At 44.7% G+C, this 18,894-nt stretch overlaps 1 protein-coding gene across 3 annotated transcripts in view; it reads left to right on the top strand.

Annotated features, from left to right (window-relative positions):
- The window catches only part of unkl (unk like zinc finger), a 50,395-nt gene extending 31,759 nt beyond the window's left edge, over window positions 1–18,636 (top strand). Inside the window, exons 5-18 of one of the 3 annotated variants that reach the window (XM_042341110.1) lie at window positions 934–1,069; window positions 3,123–3,240; window positions 3,661–3,745; window positions 4,377–4,555; window positions 5,417–5,456; window positions 5,532–5,605; window positions 6,122–6,187; window positions 7,480–7,645; window positions 12,935–13,027; window positions 14,241–14,459; window positions 15,384–15,586; window positions 17,386–17,643; window positions 17,740–17,779; window positions 18,090–18,154. In XM_042341110.1, coding sequence (XP_042197044.1) covers window positions 934–1,069; window positions 3,123–3,240; window positions 3,661–3,745; window positions 4,377–4,555; window positions 5,417–5,456; window positions 5,532–5,605; window positions 6,122–6,187; window positions 7,480–7,645; window positions 12,935–13,027; window positions 14,241–14,459; window positions 15,384–15,586; window positions 17,386–17,643; window positions 17,740–17,757 — 1,655 coding nt within the window. In that variant the 3' untranslated portion in view covers window positions 17,758–17,779; window positions 18,090–18,154. Of the gene's footprint in view, window positions 1–933; window positions 1,070–3,122; window positions 3,241–3,660; window positions 3,746–4,376; window positions 4,556–5,416; window positions 5,606–6,121; window positions 6,188–7,479; window positions 7,646–12,934; window positions 13,028–14,240; window positions 14,460–15,383; window positions 15,587–17,385; window positions 17,644–17,739; window positions 17,780–18,089 lie in introns of all 3 variants that reach the window. The other 2 variants (XM_007911278.2, XM_007911276.2) reach the window with 2 other exon arrangements.
- Window positions 18,637–18,894: the final 258 nt, after the last annotated feature.

Genomic DNA, 18,894 nt, shown 5'->3' with positions numbered 1-18,894 from the left:
CCCCCCCCCCCCCCCCCACCCCGGAGACCGTTACAACATTGATAACTCCGATTGGGAGGTCTTTATGTAACCAGTTGAAAGTGTTAAGTGTTTCTCAGCTGATATACTGATGAAGAATTTCAAACCTCATTTTTTTCCCCTGTACATAGTTTTGATACGAAACTGGCGAAGCTTTGTTGTCAAATTTTCTGTAGTTTTTTTTAAAATATTTTGTGACTTGTATTAGTCAGAAATGTGTTAACTGAAGCCAGAGATATTTTGTTTTTTCTTCCCCCCTCAGAATGTCTAATAAAAGACACTATTGCTGGAACCACAACTTTGAATGGTTGAAAAGAATAAAATGGAACATTATATCTCAAAAAAAGTTCTTTATAATAGTTGATCTGTAAATAACTTTTTTTAAACCAGTTGGTGAATAGTTCCATTAACATTGAAAAGATTGGGTATTATTGGCTGGTGGGTTCCAGGTTAGGAGATTGGTTAATGATAACGTTCCATAAACCAAGATATTGACCTAGAAGTGTACTCCTTTCTTTAAAGAGTGAAATATCGCAGTCTTTAGACTTTCTGCTGTGAGATTTGCAGTGTTTTGAGCTGGAAAGTGGTCAGTAAATACTGCCATCTGCTGGAGAGATCTGTCCATGGACAATGTGCATGTGCTACTTTTGGAAAAGCTAACTTCACATTGGGGAAAAAGGTCTTAAAATTGCGAGGGGGGGGAAGGGGGCGAGAACACAAAACGCTGGCAATGGGCCACGGACCAAAAGCCAGAATCTTTGCTGAACACTCTGATGTGCATACGCACAATTTACTGTGGTTTTGGGGGATTTTCAGCACTTCCACGTTTCTTTCCAGCTCCCCATTGAAATGAAAACCAACTCCTTTGCGGTGGATATTCAGCAGTTGTCTTGCAATAAACTGTTTATTTTGCAGAAACGAACTTTGTGCTAGCAAATTACAAGACAGAACAATGTAATAAACCTCCTAGACTCTGTCGTCAAGGCTATGCTTGTCCTCATTATCACAACAGTCGGGACAGAAGGAGGAACCCTAGAAAATTTAAATATAGGTAAAACAATCTGTTCTTCGGGGGGTTATTTGCTTTTACATAGCAAGTTTGCCTCTTTCAGTTATCATACAATCCGGTGTAGTAAATGTATCCACTTTGATTTTTTTATGGGCTTATTGAGACCCAAAGCAGGTATTTGAGTAATGATGCACAAGTTAATGTATGGGGAAAGGCAGGTCGATCTGAACAATTGTCAGATTGTCCGATTGTCACCTATAAAAACCTGGTTATTCGAAAGTATAGTATGAGCTGTAACAGACATCTTGTTTTGACTCACTGATGAGCCTCTGCCTTATTTTGCTCATTTGGAATAGTTACCATGGAATAGTTAGTGGAACTTCATCACCACAGAGACGCTGACTGGTGGGGGGCGGGGGAGAGTGATTACATGTAGCAATAACTTCAGTTGATTTGGAACTGGCCCTGACTCTCTTCAGTTTGAATGTACAATGTTTATTTCCATTCCCCTGTTTTACATTTCTGAATGACACTGCAGTCTGTCCTCTAGACTGGGACAGGGAGCTCAGGAGATGTGCCAGGCGCAACCAATTAATGAACTCGTTAAGCAATCGAGGTGATACCTGTACCAAAATAACACATTATGTGTAACATTGCTAAAGACACCTGGCTTGTGTGAATCATCTGAAACCAGTAGATCAAAACTGCTCCTTTTTGTCACTGCTCAAAACTTGTCTGTATCAGGCTCTTACCTTTGACATTCTAAAGCTCTGGTTGAAGAATAACAAACCTTTACAACAGGAATCGGTTGAAGGAAAAGTAAACCTCCCACTTTTTGAAGTTCCTCAGTTTGGGTCCTACAGATTTCCACAGTAAACTGAGGTCATCACAGGAAAGTGGAATTATTTTACATCAATAAACATGTTTTAATGTATCGGTGAGGTGCCCAGGCATTGTACTTGAGTAAACAGCCATTTATAAACGGGTAAACTGCGTCTCATTAATCATTGGATACCTATTTGAAAATCAATGTAGGGAGGTGGGAGGACACGTGTGCCCAGCTAAAATTAATGTCTTAATAACCAGCTAGAAACTGATAAAACTGTTATTTGAAGAGCAGAGAACATGCATGTCACGTCTTTTAATTGTATATCCAGTATGTGTGTGTGTATATAATGTTCATACGTAAAGAAAACGAGTGACTTGCTGCTAGAATTCCTTCTGAGCCGTACTCCAGTAACAGTTCTTATTAAAGCTTCTCAGCTACAATTAATTTCCTCTTATGGTTAAAGTTCACATACTTTTTTGGGTGAATGATACATTCATTTAGTACAATCAATTTTTTTAATAACATTTTTTAAATGTTTTTCTAGCTCTAACTGTAAGTGGGGCTCAGTTTATAAGTGGTTGGAATTTACATATATAACAAACTCTGGGAGAAGTTTGTGAGAATTTTTTTTAAATGCTCGTTACCCATGAAGCTATTATGTTTGATTTCTTTCTTATGAATCTGACCTCTCATAAATGTGTAAAGTTCACTTTGTGCAGTGATTCAGAATCCGGAATCCCGAACACTATATACAGATATATATTGTAGATTTCGAGTTTAAGTATTTGAGCCCAAATTCCAGTAGAAAAAATTCTTGTGCTAACTAGCCAGAGTTCATTCTTTGTCTCGCCTCCCCCAGCCCCCCACAGCCCAATCCAAACCCAGTGCTGTCAGCGTGCTCTCACTGGGCCGGGCATTGCCTTGTCAGTACTAAGTGTTTAAACAATCCTCGTTTTTTTCTGCCAATCCGCAGCAACGTTTCACAGTGTTAAAAACCTTGCAGATTTTGACTTGAGCGCTGCATGTCCATGTGTGGTGCCGCTCTTAATGTTTCGTGGGTAGGTGGTGGTGGGGGAAATCGATGACCATCACCAGTCCCTGCCTCTGATCAACATTCGTTTGAGTTTGTTCAATGTGCTCCCAACCCCTAGCGTGGAATGAGATCAGAGTCAGTCCATGTCCGTAGAGTTTCACAGGTTACAGAATCTTTGGGTTAGCCCCAGAGTGCTCCATTGGATAATCCTGCCCCTTTTCTCTCTTTGGTAGATCAACGCCATGTCCCAATGTAAAGCACGGGGATGAATGGGGTGAGCCCACCAAATGTGAGAGTGGAGATAACTGTCAGTACTGTCACTCTCGCACCGAGCAACAATTTCATCCCGAGGTAAGCCTGTCAGAGTGGGATAAAGTGTGCTGTGCCTTTGAATGGGAACAACGACAACTTGAAATAGTGCCTATATTGCCTCATGCCCACCATGCGTATATCTGCCCTTTCAGTCCTCAATATGCATTCAATACTTTTTTAAATATTGTCCCATTTGTCAAAATAGTTTTAAAATGAACAGGATTCTCCCTGGCCCCCACCTGCAGCTTGGGTGTAAACCCTGGACTGTTCCGTGCCTTGGGATGTCCTCCCAATGTGAATGTTGCTGTATGAATGTAAATGTATTATATTGAGATGCCTCGCTTTAAAATATAATCGGCCTCGGAGGTTTCCAAAACAAGCCAGCTTTGCCTGGCAGAGAATGCTTTGTGTTGAAGACTTTGCCCCTGCTAGGTTTTTATTCTGTGTTTTTCCCTCCAGATCTACAAGTCTACAAAATGTAATGATATGCGTCAGACTGGATACTGCCCCCGCGGGCCTTTCTGTGCATTTGCTCATGTTGAACGTAAGTGGTTGTTTGTTTGTGTGTATGTATTACTAATTGGCTGAGTGAGAAACGTGGCCCAAATTTATTCGGGGTTAGTTATCTCTGTTTTGGATTTTATATCTGAAATTGTCAAGTTAATTTGGAACGAGGAATAGAAGGTTCCAGGAAAATGATTTTTTAAAGTAATTTGTTTCCCTTTTCTCTGCTTCAGTCTTTCTCCTTTTGCTCTAGTCTTTCTTGTCTGTAGTAGCAAAGCAGGAAAGAGACATTTACCTTCTCTGAATCACAAGACCATATAAGCCAATTCAATTGGGATGTTTAAGGGAATGGGATACTTTGGTTAAAAAGGAGATGGGATTTAGAAAGCAAAGGTATTTGGGAATTAGGGAGAAAAGGCTTGAAGAGATGGAATGAGCTAATGAGTTTCCTCGTGTTCTCCGCTCGTAACGGTTAAGTTTGAGTGAAGGGTCAACTGTTTTGGAAGAGGAAACGTACACTTTAGTGAGTCATATTGCACTGGCTGTCAGATTGAAAAGTAATCCAGTTTTCTGTTCTTGGTGAATTAAAAGTTTCTGTACTCCTGGCAATTGTAACTGGCCGTGTTAGCTTGTAGCTTCCTGTCCTGAATTGGCAGTGTAATGCTTTGCAGGGATTCCGTCTACTGAAGAGGTTCAGATCATGAATCAGGTCGCCTCCATGATGCAGGCAGGACCTGGAGCAGGAGCTCAACCCAAGCAAAGCACTCGGCTTTATTCTACCGAAAGTCTGGGATCTGCAAATGACTGGGGCACGAGTATAAACTCTTCTAATAACGGACAGGCAGGAAATGTAAGTGACCAGACGGTTAACAGTGCAGCTGTGGGGATCTCATGTCTGTCAAACCAGCATGTTGTTCACAACACTCTTTGTTGAGACTTTAGAAATATGCAGAGGAGAAATATAGTTCAGTGGGTAGAGCACTCGCCTTGCATCCGAGAGACCTGGTTTCGAATGTTGGGCAAGTTTCCTTACTCAACACGCCTCTGTTTATCTGCCAGTAAGTAGGAAACCAGTTATTAGTCGATTGGTGGATTGCTTTTCCGGGGTAATAATTCCTTCAAAAAATAATACTAAATTGGTCACTCAATCCACAACTGCTTGTGGGACACTGCTGTGCGCAGTTGGCTGCCGTATTTTGCCCACAAAATATACAGTCAATTCACTTTACAGTATTTTCCGGTGACCGACTTATCATTTTTCTGTATAATGGATACTAATCAGGTGTTGTGGCTGATTGGTTTCCTCTCCTTCAGCTTGGGATGCTAAGGCCAAATATAGCCTCAACCATTGCCCTGCCCTGGAGATCAGCAAATTTAACGTAGATCAGGAATTAGACCAGGTTATTTTAATTCACCATTTCCCTGATTGAGACCAACGAAAAATTTGTTGGTGTTTCAATGTTATAACAGTTCAGTGAAAAGCCTTCCAGCATGTGTGATTGTCGGAACTTTCCTAAAACCTTTTGGCTCTCATCACGGTACAGCATTGACTGGTATAGTGATCGCCAGTGATTGTGACCCTACAACACAAACGCTGCTGCCACTCCCAGCTTTCAATATGACACTTGCAGTTAGCAGCCAGGGGCTGTCAGCTTATTAAACTGCGAAAACCTGTGACTCCCACCTCTGATCCTGTTTTTTTTTCTTCCAGGTTTCATCCTCCAGCAGCCCAACGGTTACATCCAGTTCAGGTAGTAACAGTTCATTGTCTCCCATTGGACGAATAAGTCGGCTCAAATCTTTCACTAATGGTAGTTTATGTTCAGATCCAGCGACGTCCAGTGTCTCCTCACCAACATCAACATATCCCAAAGCACCAGGGTTTGAACGGGAAGATCAGGTAAACCCCACACAAAGCCTTTCTGAAAATATTAGATTTGGCTCTAGATTTAATTTCTTTAAAGAATACCCTGACTGACTGTGATGACGCCGCCCCCCCACCCCACCGCACTGCTCTTTCAGGCACCACCCCTATGTTCCTCTTTTACTCCTGGTGTAATGGGCTCTGGAGCTCCTAACCTAGTGCAGTGCTCAATCCCTGGTCTGCAGTGATTTCGCCAGTCTCAGTCAAGGGGATGATAGGGATTCCAATTGGCCTCACTGTCCCTGGACTAGGAAGGGAGGAGGGGAAGATGTGCCAGGGGGATTGGGAAGCTATTGACTGAAGGAACTAATTGTCCTTAGCTCCAAATTGTCCCTCTGAATATAACACAGATATTCTTCTGTTTCCCTGTGCCATCACCCCACTTTTGAAGCAAACCATTAAATGTTGAGTCCTGGGAAAGATAAATGTGATTGTGTGGGTGGGAGACTTTGATGAAAACCTAGGTTCTTACAGCTGTCTGATTACTTCCAGGCAAAGCAACAAAAGAACCAAACACTAGAGAATAACCAGAAATTAAATGAACAAGATGGGAAACAGGTCAGTGTAAGACTGCATTTCACCTTTATTGTGGGGAATAGTTTGACCACTGGTCCACTGTCTTGGGTGAATTGCCAGGGGCTGTGAGGCCAGGTGGGGAGGAAAGCCACAAGTGCAGACTTGATGGTCCAAGTGACCTGTTTCGGTGCTGTAGTGGTCTATGAATATCTGCCCCTCAGTCACCACACTGAGGAGAGAAGAGGGTTGGGGGTGGCAGACAAAGGAGAACAAAGAAGTCATTGTGATTTGGCCCAGTTACTTCAACTGTTTTTCTCTCCTGGGTCAGAAGGTTGGGTGCGCTAGGCTGATGCTCCAGCGCACTACTGAGGGAGCTCTGCTGCATTGTCCCAGGTGCCATACTTCAGATGAGATATTAACCCAGAGGTCCCGTCCTTTTCTTCTTATTCAGGTGGACCTGAAGCACTATTTTGAAGAAAAGTGTGGAGTTTTTCCAGTGTCCCAGTCACCATTCCATTTTTAAGAACCCCCCCCCCCCAAGCAAAAACAAAAAATGTATTGGTCATTCAACTCATTGTATGAGGGACGTTACTGGTGAACATGAGCTGCCACATTTGAGACGTTTTGAGAAACCTCTGTATCAAATTGCAAGAACTATTATTGCAGCAATCGAGGGATTTAACCTGGGAACTCTGTTGGGTGTGAAGATTTCACCACAAACACATCTATTAAAGAAAAACCCTGTTCCAGTCTGTAACACAATATAGTTCAACCTGAAGCTTTTCCGGAGATTCCTGTAAGCTAAGATTCTGATTTTAATTTTTTTTAAAAAAAATAAAAATTCCCGTCCACCCTATGACTTTCTTTTTCCTCCTCCTCCTCTCCCACCCCCTCTCCCCCCAAATGTGTTCCCTTGCACTATTTGGCCAGCTGAGAGGGCATGTTGACTTGCTGTGAATTTGGGGAGCTTTGATTGTCTCTCTCTGCCTCTGGGAATGCTGATGATTTCAGCACCACCCCCCCCCCCCCACAACTCAATCGTGAACAGTCATGCCCATCAATTAGATATTCATTCCCATCAATTAGATATTCATGAAATACACGACCGATCCCGATTAATGGACAGAAAGAAAAGTGTAAACTAGCATTTCAGTGAAAAACTGTCTTTGAGAGCGAACCTGGTTATTGAGTGATTTCAACTCAGCCTAAAAGAGGGTGTCACTGATTGTTATGGTGCACAGTAAATGAACGTTTCCTTAAACCTGTTACAATTGTAATGTTGGTGTGTGTATTCCTACCTTTGTTCTAATCAGATCCCTTCTACCCACTCGCAGAATCTTTTAAGTGTGTTTTCAGTGGTGAACCCACTGACCTCCAGTATAACGTCTAGTCTGGCATCTAGTATTGGATCAGACACTTCATCCCCCTCCACCTTGTCAACAATGAATGCCAAAGCAGTTCCGTTTTACCCCGCTAGCAATACAGTAGAATCAGTAATTGGTAAGTCTGAATTGCACTGAATGACTATATTGAATTTGAGGACAATTTGACACTGAAATGTTTTTGAAATGATTTGTATGAATGATTGCCATTCATTACTAACTGGCTGACAAAGGTGGAATCGTAAAACTACTTGCATCAAATCCTCCTCTGAAGGTGTGGGCGTTGATGATCTTTCTTGGGTTTATTGTGTGTCTATTTCTACAGTGGAGGTGAGAGCAGCTCATCTCCTGCAGTTAAAAACTATACAAAATATGGTGCTTTGAATCGCAGCCAGTAAAGCTTCAACATGTCTGTATATTGCTGTAGAGGTTTCTTGTGCCAATAAAAGTCCTATGTTCCTGCTGTGAGGAACCAGTCAGAGGCAGCCTTTATTACGCTGGGAAGGACTGCATTTGGGGATGTGGTTAGTTGTCTCTGTACGTGTTATGGTTTCATTAGCATTCATTGGGTACAGAGTAAGACAAGTAAATGGGACTGAAAGGATCGCTCTTTAACAGAACCTGCACAGACACAATGGCTGCCTTCTGTGCTTCTAAATTTCTGTTTTTATATACTAGTGTAAGAGTGCAGGTGTGGATGGTGAGTAAATATCGCGCGGGGGCGAGAGAAAGCTGGAGTACTTTTCATTTCTTCATCCCCTTGTGAAATAATTGACTTGTTGACAGCGTTGTAGCAGATTGTGTGTTAATGAGGTAGATGTTGGTTGGATGACTGCGTAAATGTCTATAGGTGGGTGTTTTTCTCTCCTTTTGAGGCCCGTGTGGATTTGCTGCTGTTTTTTTGCATTTGTCCAGCATTCCCAGGAGATGGAAAGTGTTTTTGTTAGGTACATTTGCCAGAAACTGCATTACCTGCAGTGTTGCAGTAAATCTCCTCCGGCTGCTCCAACAGTCATAATTGCACATGTTTACAGGGAAGGAGGCTGTTCAATCCATTGAGTACGTACAGGCTTTCAAAGCAATCCCACTGCCTCCTGTACTGTATAATTATATGAATGGATTGTTGGGTGTGTAATGAATGGATCATTGTCATGCTGGGTATTAACACAGCATCACAGTGGATTCAATTATTTTGGTGTGTATACGAGTGTAGTAAATTGTAATGTGCAGGAAGAAAACCAAAGAAAATCACATCAATACATATACAATAGTGACCATCACCTGGGCTTAAAAAGGCTCAAACAGGAGCTGAGGCAGACCCGAAGCACAGACCTGGCGGGGTGGGGGGAAGGGGGCTGCTTTGCTAGCTCCGGTGTCAAGAAGCAATCAATGTCAAAAATCAACCTCCTGCTGTTTATGTTCTTGGGTAAATTCTACCCCCCCAAACACACCCAAACACACCCACACGGGGTGTGTATTTACTACTATCTTAACAACTTAAACAAAAATGAATAAGCTAACTGCTGTAAAGCTGGCTGCTGCTCGCTCGCCCTCTACAGCAGATGGGAAGGAAACAGACTGGAGATCAGCACAGATCACGGCGCACAGGCCAGACCCCGTGTGTGTGTCAGGCTGGGCTGTGTGTGTGTCAGGCTGGGCTGTGTGTGTGTCAGGCTGGGCTGTGTGTGTGTCAGGCTGGGCTGTGTGTGTGTGTCAGGCTGGGCTGTGTGTGTGTGTCAGGCTGGGCTGTGTGTGTGTGTGTCAGGCTGGGCTGTGTGTGTGTGTGTCAGGCTGGGCTGTGTGTGTGTGTGTCAGGCTGGGCTGTGTGTGTGTGTGTCAGGCTGGGCTGTGTGTGTGTGTGTGTCAGGCTGGGCTGTGTGTGTGTGTGTGTCAGGCTGGGCTGTGTGTGTGTGTGTGTGTCAGGCTGGGCTGTGTGTGTGTGTGTGTCAGGCTGGGCTGTGTGTGTGTCAGGCTGGGCTGTGTGTGTGTGTGTGTCAGGCTGGGCTGTGTGTGTGTGTCAGGCTGGGCTGTGTGTGTGTGTGTGTGTGTGTCAGGCTGGGCTGTGTGTGTGTGTGTGTGTGTGTGTCAGGCTGGGCTGTGTGTGTGTGTGTGTGTGTGTGTGTCAGGCTGGGCTGTGTGTGTGTGTGTGTGTGTGTGTCAGGCTGGGCTGTGTGTGTGTGTGTGTGTGTGTGTCAGGCTGGGCTGTGTGTGTGTGTGTGTGTGTGTGTGTGTCAGGCTGGGCTGTGTGTGTGTGTGTGTGTGTGTGTCAGGCTGGGCTGTGTGTGTGTGTGTGTCAGGCTGGGCTGTGTGTGTGTGTGTGTGTGTGTCAGGCTGGGCTGTGTGTGTGTGTGTGTGTGTGTGTGTCAGGCTGGGCTGTGTGTGTGTGTGTGTGTGTGTCAGGGCTGTGTGTGTGTGTGTGTGTGTGTGTCAGGCTGGGCTGTGTGTGTGTGTGTGTGTGTGTGTGTCAGGCTGGGCTGTGTGTGTGTGTGTGTGTGTGTCAGGGCTGTGTGTGTGTGTGTGTGTGTGTCAGGCTGGGCTGTGTGTGTGTGTGTGTGTGTCAGGCTGGGCTGTGTGTGTGTGTGTGTGTGTGTCAGGGCTGTGTGTGTGTGTGTGTGTGTCAGGCTGGGCTGTGTGTGTGTGTGTGTGTGTCAGGGCTGTGTGTGTGTGTGTGTCAGGGCTGTGTGTGTGTGTGTGTGTCAGGCTGGGCTGTGTGTGGTGTGTGTCAGGCTGGGCTGTGTGTGTGTGTCAGGCTGGGCTGTGTGTGTGTTCGGTCGGAGCTGATGGGTGTGCTTTGTGTCGCTTTTGCTTGGTTTCAGTGGAGAGGGATCTGCTGAGATGAAAGCTTTGTGGGGCCATACGGAAGAACAAAACCACTTTCAGACTAGGGTGCATTTTGTGGAGCGGAAGGAAGGAAGCCTTCTCTTTGTTTTTAAAACGAAGCTAGTGGAGCATCTTTGTGTATAAGTAACACAGCAGTGGTCTCTCTCTCTCACACTAATACTGATTCAACAACACAGCAATCTTGTACAGTCTCTCTCTCACACACACCCCACACTTGTCTCACACAAAGCAATGCGCACACACAGTAATGCCGATTCATACAGTGTAGATCTTTCCTACTCTGACCTGCCATTGCTGATTAGCGGGGTCTGTGGCTGCAAGTTGTATAATCCTTACCTGAACGCCCCAGTGTTTGGTGTCTTTTGCACACGTCAGATTCACACAGTGAAAATGTTGAAGCTTTGCCATTTCCTCTTGCGTGTGCGGCCTCGCCCTGAGCTGCCAGTTGTCCATTTTATCTCAATAATAATATTTTGTCTGGATCCCGGAGAGGTTAATGGTCTCCACGTTTGCCTTTTGCCCGTCCAGATACCGGGAGCTCGCTCTCTCTCTCTCTCTCCTCACGCCACCGCCCAGTGTCTGTGCTGTGTTGAGCATGTCTGGTCCTGGGGAGGGAGGAGCCGACACTCGCATTGTTAAATACAGCTGAGCAAGTAGTACCAGCCAGCACTGCCCAGTGTGTGTGATGCCGGCAGTGTAGTGTGTCAGGCTGCTGGGGGCACGTCATGTAAATAGCTCCGATTAGTCAGTCAGGCTGGCTGGGTGGGTGGGTGTGGAGGGAGGGGGTCCTATTCTATAGAAAGAGGGTGTGGAGAGAGGGAGCAAGTCTGCAGCAGTGAGTGACTCAGCAAACTGAAGGCCAGTACTGTGCAGTGCAGTAGTTTGAGTGTTGAATGGCACACTGAAGGTGAGCTCCTTACCCTGAGAATTGCTAACTTCTTGCTGTGTCAGGGCTGACGTGCATTCTCTCTAACTGCTGGTGCCGGTGGCTTGAACCATAGCTATAAGGTAAGGCAGCAAACTCGTGTGGGAAGGAAGAATGACCAGCTTTTTTGATATAACGAGAAGGATTGTCAGCAGACCCAAGCATTGATGCCTCCTTGATCGAGAAAGAATCGGCTTGTATTTTTGCACGATTGCTCGCAGCAATTTATGTGTTAGACAGATAGAGAAAGCTGTTTAATGCCCCTAGATAATGCCTTCACTTTTTTAAAAAAATTGTGGTCTTAGGGATCCAGTGGGAAAGTGTGTAATAATGGCAGGGAAAGTATATATGGAATAAGCCTGAAACATGCAGATTCATAGCAGAACAACAACAACTTGCATTTATATAGCGCCCTCCAGGCGGGGCAGTGTCTCAGAGCGCTTAACAGTGGCGGAGCCTGACTCCAAGCTGGGGGGGAAGGGGGAGGTGGCCATAAGCACGGTGGAAAAAGAAAGTTTTCAGGCGGGACTTGAGAGAGGGGGCAAGACAGAGGGATTGAGGGAGAGCATTCCAGAGTTTGGGGGCGTAGTGGCTGAAAGCACGATCTCCGATGGTGGGGCGGAGGGTGCGAGGGACGAGTAAGAGGCCGGGGTTAGTCGAGCGGAGGCGCCGGGTGGTGGATTGGGGGAGTGAGGAGGTCAGAGAGGTAGGAAGGTGCCAGGGAGTAAGTGGATTTGAACACAAAAGTGAGGATCAGAGAGAGGGAAAGGTTTCATGCTTCCAGTGACTCGTTCATTTGTTCGTCCCAGAAATATCAGTCATGGTTTCTAGAATTTTATTTTCACAAATGTATATGGCTCATAATTGCTCATTAATCATTTATTCTGCAAGTTGATGTATTGTGTGACTATGTCTTCGGTAGAAATATCGACAGTAAGTTACATTTCCAATGTAAAGATGTTGGTTTAAACACCTTTAAACTTGCTGATCCTGTGATACTGGTTTGGTCACTTCTGTTTTCAGGCTTGATCGAATGCTTTTGGTAATAAAAAGAAAAGGATAAAATAATAGGGCCCTTTGGTGCCTGCCCTTTGGTTGTGTAATTGGCTTTGGGGAGATGTTGCCTTTGTGTGAGAACAGCTGCTGGTGAGTTATTGTCACTACCAGCTGTGTCCTCTTGACAACCTTTGCTATAACAGTGTTGACTCCCAGAGTGTGGAGCCAGGTTACAAGCAAACTGACAACAGAAACAGCCAGCCCAGGGTGAGCAGGGTGTTAGGATGGGTGGGACCGGAGTTAGTGAATGTCCTAATTCATTAGCAGACTTTTTTTTCCCCTCGAGCCATAAAATCTGTGCAAGACATCAACTCAAACCTTATTGAGGTTTTAGTGGTGTTTGTTTGGTGGCTGGTTATATGTTGAGAAACTTGAGTTAAATCAGGAACAGTGTACTGCACTGAGGCACCTGGTGAGTAAATATTGGGTGGCGATTTTCACAGATCAGGTATATCGTGTAAATTTTTAACTCCTGGTTTGCGATGTTGGTATTGGAAACTCTGGATAATTTCCTTTGATTGAACCTGAAATAATGATGATTATTTTTCTCTTCTTTCCCCCCCCCCCCACCCACCACCCACCCAGGTTCTGCTTTAGATTTGCATTTTAGTGATGTAAACGTTGCCTCTCTTGATAAAGAATTAGAGGATCAAGATAACAGTGACATAGGATTAAAAGGTGAGTGTAACAGCTCTTTATATGAGCAGCATTAACATGTTCTGTGAAGAGTGGTTTGTTTTACAACCACAACAAAGTACATTTACATAGCACGTCAGGAGGATGTCCCAAGGCACTGGACAGTCAGGGATTTGGACCCGAGCTGGGAGTAGGGATCAGGAGGGGTGGAGGGTTGGGGTAGGTGGGTGACTGAAGGCGCGGTTGAAGAGGAGGGTCTTGAGATGTGCCTTGAGGGAGCTAGGTGAAGGGACTATGGGTTGTGAGTTCCAAAGGGTGGGGGCCGAGAGGCTGAAGGTCCGATCACCAATGGTGGCCCTCCAGTGACTTTTAAAATCTGAATCACTAGTGTAGCAGTCGCCCACAAAACTCAGTGACTCCACTTTACAGTAAATGTCTCAGACATCTATCTGATGTGAAAGACCCTAAACAACAACTTGCACTTATATAGCACTTTCCACGCAGCGTAGCATCTCCGAGCGCTTCAGCCAACTGTAGGTATTATTGTTAATGCTGCAATTGACTTATTTTACGGTTTCCCATCATTAAAATCCCAGGTTCCTTCGTTTATCTGCATAGTCCTCTCGTATATTCCTTTCCGTGTGTTTTTTTTTACCATCTATTTTTGTCTTTTGTGGATCGCTCCCTGCATGAGGGCAGACTTTTGATTACTCCCCTGTTATGCCTCTCTCTCCCCCACTGATCACTAGTATCGCTCTGTGACTGAGGGCCAGACGGGGAGAGTGTTTCTGCAAAGCAGAACTGCAAATCATTGTCCCTAAAACTGGCGGACGTTAAAGATCCCACAGCATTTCCAAAGTTCCTGCCTGTACGACTGTGCTCCAGATAACTAGGTCATTCATTCATCTCATGACTGTTCATGGGACAGAATATCCACCTTGTTTTCCTTCAAAAACAATTGTTAAATGTGATATTAATTAGTGTAAAGCAATTTGAGGTGTTTTAATGTGACGGGGTGCTATAAAAATGTAAATTCTTTCTTTGAATACTTGGAATTGCTGGGCTGCCCTGCTTGCCTGTAATAACCTTTGGGATGTATGGCTGATCAGGCTGGCATGCCTGGTCTAATAGCTTATGCCCAAAGATTACACAGTCAATTCATTTCACAGGATATTCTGTGAAGCGCTTTGAGATGAGTTGAAGATGTGTTAAAGCGCTATATCAAATCCAAGGATTATTATTATTTCTATCACAGGTCAGAGGCTATTAGGCAGCTCGGCTCCTGTGAATATTCCGGGATCACTCGCTCGGTCCTCCTCCTTACACTCTTCCTCCTCCCTGTCGGCCTCTCCACTCGGCTCCCTCTCCCAGTCCTTCCTGTCGTCCAGCATGGCCCCACAGCAGCCATCACAGCAATCCTCAAAGTCTGACCACACACTTCTGGGCACCTCGGCCTCCTCCCACAGCTCCTTAGGTGAGTTACTGCACATTTTGACTTGTTTAAGAACCTGCAAATTATTTAAAGATTAAAGCGGTTGAGTTCAAGTTTCCGCACTATTATAGCTCACGGAACTCCCTTGTATCTCAATATCCTGATTCTAATGAGAAAATCGATGTGAAATTTATTCCCTTCTTACATTCAGCCTCAACTTGAGGAAAGTTGGTCTGTGTCTGTTTGCTTTTGTTTCTCAGATTTGGGTAATCGTGGAATTTCCCCGTTTTACAAGCTGCGTCTTGTATATTTAACGGTAACGTGGAATCCTGTAGCTCAGTGGTTAGGGCACTCGCCTTGCAAGCGAGAGGACTTGAGTTTGATTCCAGGCAGGGCGAAAAGTTGGGCAAGTTTCCTTACTTCACACGCCTTTGTTTACGTAGCAGTAAGTAGGAACCTGATTTTTAGTCGATTGGCCAATCACTTTTCCGCAGGTAATAATCCCCTTTTAAAAATAAATCGATAATTTAGCACCGCTGTGAGCAATTGGCTGCCGCGTTTCTCCCACAAATATACAGTCAATTCACTTTACAGTCTATTCTGTGTAGCGCTTTGAGACGTCGAGAAGACGCGAAAAAGCGCTATAACAAATGCAAAGATTATTATTAATTTAATCGCTGATAATGAGTGTCTCCCTCATGCAACATCTACATTTCATCAGCCCAGATTTTGCTCCAGTTCCTGACAGTCAGTGTGGCCAGGGGACTGCAAGCTAATGCGGGCAAAGGGAGGATAGGCAAGACAGAAACACGGAGCAAAGCCCCGCCCACCCCCTTTCTGATTCTTTTTGGGACCGAATTTCCTTGTCAGTGACACAGACCGCTGCCTCCAGCCTTCCGTCAGGCTGACGCTGTCCTTCACTGAACCCAGCACTGGTGTAATCCCCAGGTCCTCCCTATTCCTCAGGTTTAAACGGTGTCAGCGGCAGCATCTGGGATCACTTTGTGAGCGGGAACTTTTCGCCCACCCCCTCCCCCGTGTTCAGCAGCAGCAACACCAACGCCAACAGCGGCTCCAGCAGCAACGAGCTGAGCAGAGTGCGGAGGGAGCTGGAGGAGGCCAAACGGAAGATTAAGCAGTGGGAAGACTCCTGGCAGCAAGTGAAGCAGGTTGGTGCTCTGTGTGAGGGGCGTTGTATGAATGGTTGCTGTTTTTGTGCACCAAGTTAACATGGAGGTGGAATGGACCAAAGAGCAGGAGGCATTATTGAGTCGAACCTTCCAACCTCTGATCATTATTCCTAATGTAATCTATTTTAGTAACGATGGGGTCAGAATTGCGATATTTCTAAACACATTCATTGTTTACATTTGAAGGAGGAGCAATAAACTGTATAGTGAAACTTTTCCTTTCACCCACTCCGTCAATAAGCCTGCAGAGAATCTGGGTGCAACAAACTGCAAATCAAAACCTCGCTGAAATCTACAGGCCCACGTTTCCTTTTTTTTCTCATATGTATGCGATATATACAGAGGATATATACATATATATGGGATATTTGACTTTATAAATAGAGGCTTAGAGTACAAAAGTGAGGAAGTTCTGCTAAACCTTTATAAGTCACTGGTTAGGCCTCAGCTGGAGTATTGATTCCAATTCTGGGCACAACACTTTAGGAAGGACATCAAGGCCTTGAAGAGGGTGCAGAGGAGATTTACCAGAATGGTGCCAGTGATGAGGGACTTTAGTTATGTGGAGGGCGAAGCTGGGATTGTTCTTAGAGAGTTAATAGAGGTGTTCAAAATTATGAGCGGTTTTGATGAGTAGATAGGGAGAAACTGTTTCCACTGGCCAGTGGGTCAGTAACCAGGGCACATAGATTTAAGATAATTGGCAAAAGAACCAGAGGGGAGATGAGGAGAATTATTTTACACAGAGTTGTTATGGTCTGGAATTCATTGCCTGAAAGGCTGGTAGAAACAGATCCAATAACAACTTTCAAAATGGAATTAGATAGTTATTTGAAAAGGAAAAAATTGCAGGGGTATGGGGAAAGAGCGGGAGCGTGGGACTGATTGGGCAGTCCTTCCAAAGAGCCGGTCGACAAAGGCACAATGGGTCGAATAGCCTCCTTCTGTAATATTCTATGATTTGTGGAGTCTTGTAGCTCACTGGTTAGAGCACTTGCCACACAGCGAGAGACCTGGGTTCTATTATTATTATTAAAGGATACAGGGATTAAGGGATATGGGGATAGGGCGGGTAAATGGACTTAGGTTAGAAGATCAGCCACAATCTTATTAAATGGTGGGACAGGCTTGAGGGGCCGAATGGCGTACTCTTGCTCCTACGTCTTATAGTTTTATGGTCTTATGCTTGGTCAGGCTGAAATGTTGGGCAAGTTTCCTTACTCCACACACCTCTGTTTACCCAGCAGTAAGTAGGAACCCGGTTGTTAGTCGATTGACAGATGGCTTTTCTGCGGATAATAATTCCTTTTAAAAAAAATTGGTCACTTCGATCCACGACTGTTTGAGGGACACTACTGTGTGCAATTGGCTGCCGAGTTTTGCCCACAATATATACAGTCAATTCACTTTACAGTGTGTTCTGTGAAGCGCTTTGGGACGTCCTCCCGACGTGAGAAGCGCTATATCAAATGCAATGATTATTATTATTATATTCGGTGACATGCTTTGAGACATCTCGAAGACATGGTAAGGATAATACATTAATATTATATCATATGTAAGATTTATTATTATTCTATGATCCTGTGAAGTGCTTTGACATCTCTCAATGACATGATAAGGCACTATATCAATTGCAAGCATTACTATTATTGTAATCACACAGACTTATCCACTCTTTTCTGTGAATGAATAATTTTCATGTGGGGGCCAGGCTGGCCTGGAGGCTGGGGACTGGCCTGGGGGCTGTTCTGACCATGTGAGTACTTGTGTTCCAGGCGTGTGATGCGTGGCAGAAGGAAGCCCAGGAAGCCAAAGAGAGGGCAAAAGCTGCGGATGGTGACCGGTTGTTAGTATCACAGCAGAAGGAGGAGGTGGAGAAACAGCTGAAAAAGCAGCAGGAGGACTTTGATGCTTTATATCGAAATCCAAATTTTCCCCTTTTAAGAAACTTTGGGGATATAGACAAGCTTCCTTTACCAAAGCTTCATTCTATACAAAGTCAATTGCGTGCAGATCTGGACCTTGTAGATGGGGTGAGTTTTATCTTTGTTCCTCTCTTCTTTCTCTGGAAAAAACACAAAAATAATGTGATTTCTCCCCTGTTCTTTCCCCCTCCCTCCCACATGTAGTGTAGATGTCAGTGTTAATGCAGCAGGCTGGCTGTGTGAGGTAGGTACACACGTACAAACCTACTTTCAGATTTTTTTTAAAAAAATTGAATAAATGAACAGTGGCTAGTGGAGGCCTGGCGTGTTATCAGAGAAGCATCAGATGAGGTGGAAAAAAGCAAGAGTGAGGAACTAGTTCTCTCTGCAATGGTGGTGGAGGGCAGTGGGGGTGGGGGGTATTGGAGAGGAGGTGGGTGTCTGTAAGGGGCAAGAGTATTCTGTGTACCTAAACTGTTAGCCTGCCAAGGGAAGGGACTGTATTTTTCCGCAATGGTTCATGTGCTATGTTTGTTCTTGTTCCTCTCACACAGGTAATTTATCAGCTCCAGTCGAAGAAATGCATAGTTTGCCAAGAGCGGGACCGTTCCATACTCCTTCAGCCTTGCCAGCATTATGTCCTCTGTGAGCACTGTGCACCTAACAACATTGAATGTCCCTATTGCAAAACTAAAGTCATGAATTGGTGATGAATATATTCTAGGTACATGGAATCTAGCCTTTTGAAGAACGACTACACTATCCTAACAATGAAAGCTGCAGTCCCTGCATGTCAGAATGCTTCATAATCACACGCCAAGTAGATCCTATGCTTGAAAGCGCAATGGTCAGGCCTCTACTTCCTCTCCAATTAAATTGGTGAGTGTTTTTTTAAAAAAAAAGCTTTTACTTTTTCTGTTGATCCTAAGTCTATAAACCCAGAAAAGCAACTCGCTCAGTCACTCAGCCAGGCAATGTTAGGTGACTGATTGAGGTTTTTTTTGGGTCCATAATGATATCAGTACATCATTGTCATTTTGCCCGGTTGTCCTGTGTTTACAAATGAGTCCTTGCGACGTGCATTAAAAAAGGAATGCCCCCCGCCCCGCTGTTCCCCCCCCCCCCCAGTAAACTCGAGACAGATCGAGGCTTTGCTAATCCTGACCTTGCCTCCAAGATCAATTGGCCGTGTGGTTGCAACCAACTTTGCCTGCAGAGCACTGCAACTTTATATAGCAATTTTATGTTCTAGTGTTTTACGTATTAAAAGCAAAAAAAAGGAACTAGGTTATGTGAAGAGGTTTAATTTCCTGTAACGCACTTTGTTAACCTGGGTTTTTTTTTGTTTAGAGGTTATAA

Source organism: Callorhinchus milii, unplaced genomic scaffold (assembly GCF_018977255.1).
Source record: "Callorhinchus milii isolate IMCB2004 unplaced genomic scaffold, IMCB_Cmil_1.0 Scaffold16, whole genome shotgun sequence".
Lineage (NCBI taxonomy): Eukaryota > Metazoa > Chordata > Chondrichthyes > Chimaeriformes > Callorhinchidae > Callorhinchus > Callorhinchus milii.
Note: the sequence above shows the minus strand (reverse complement) of the source record. Positions and strands in the feature narration are given on the sequence as shown.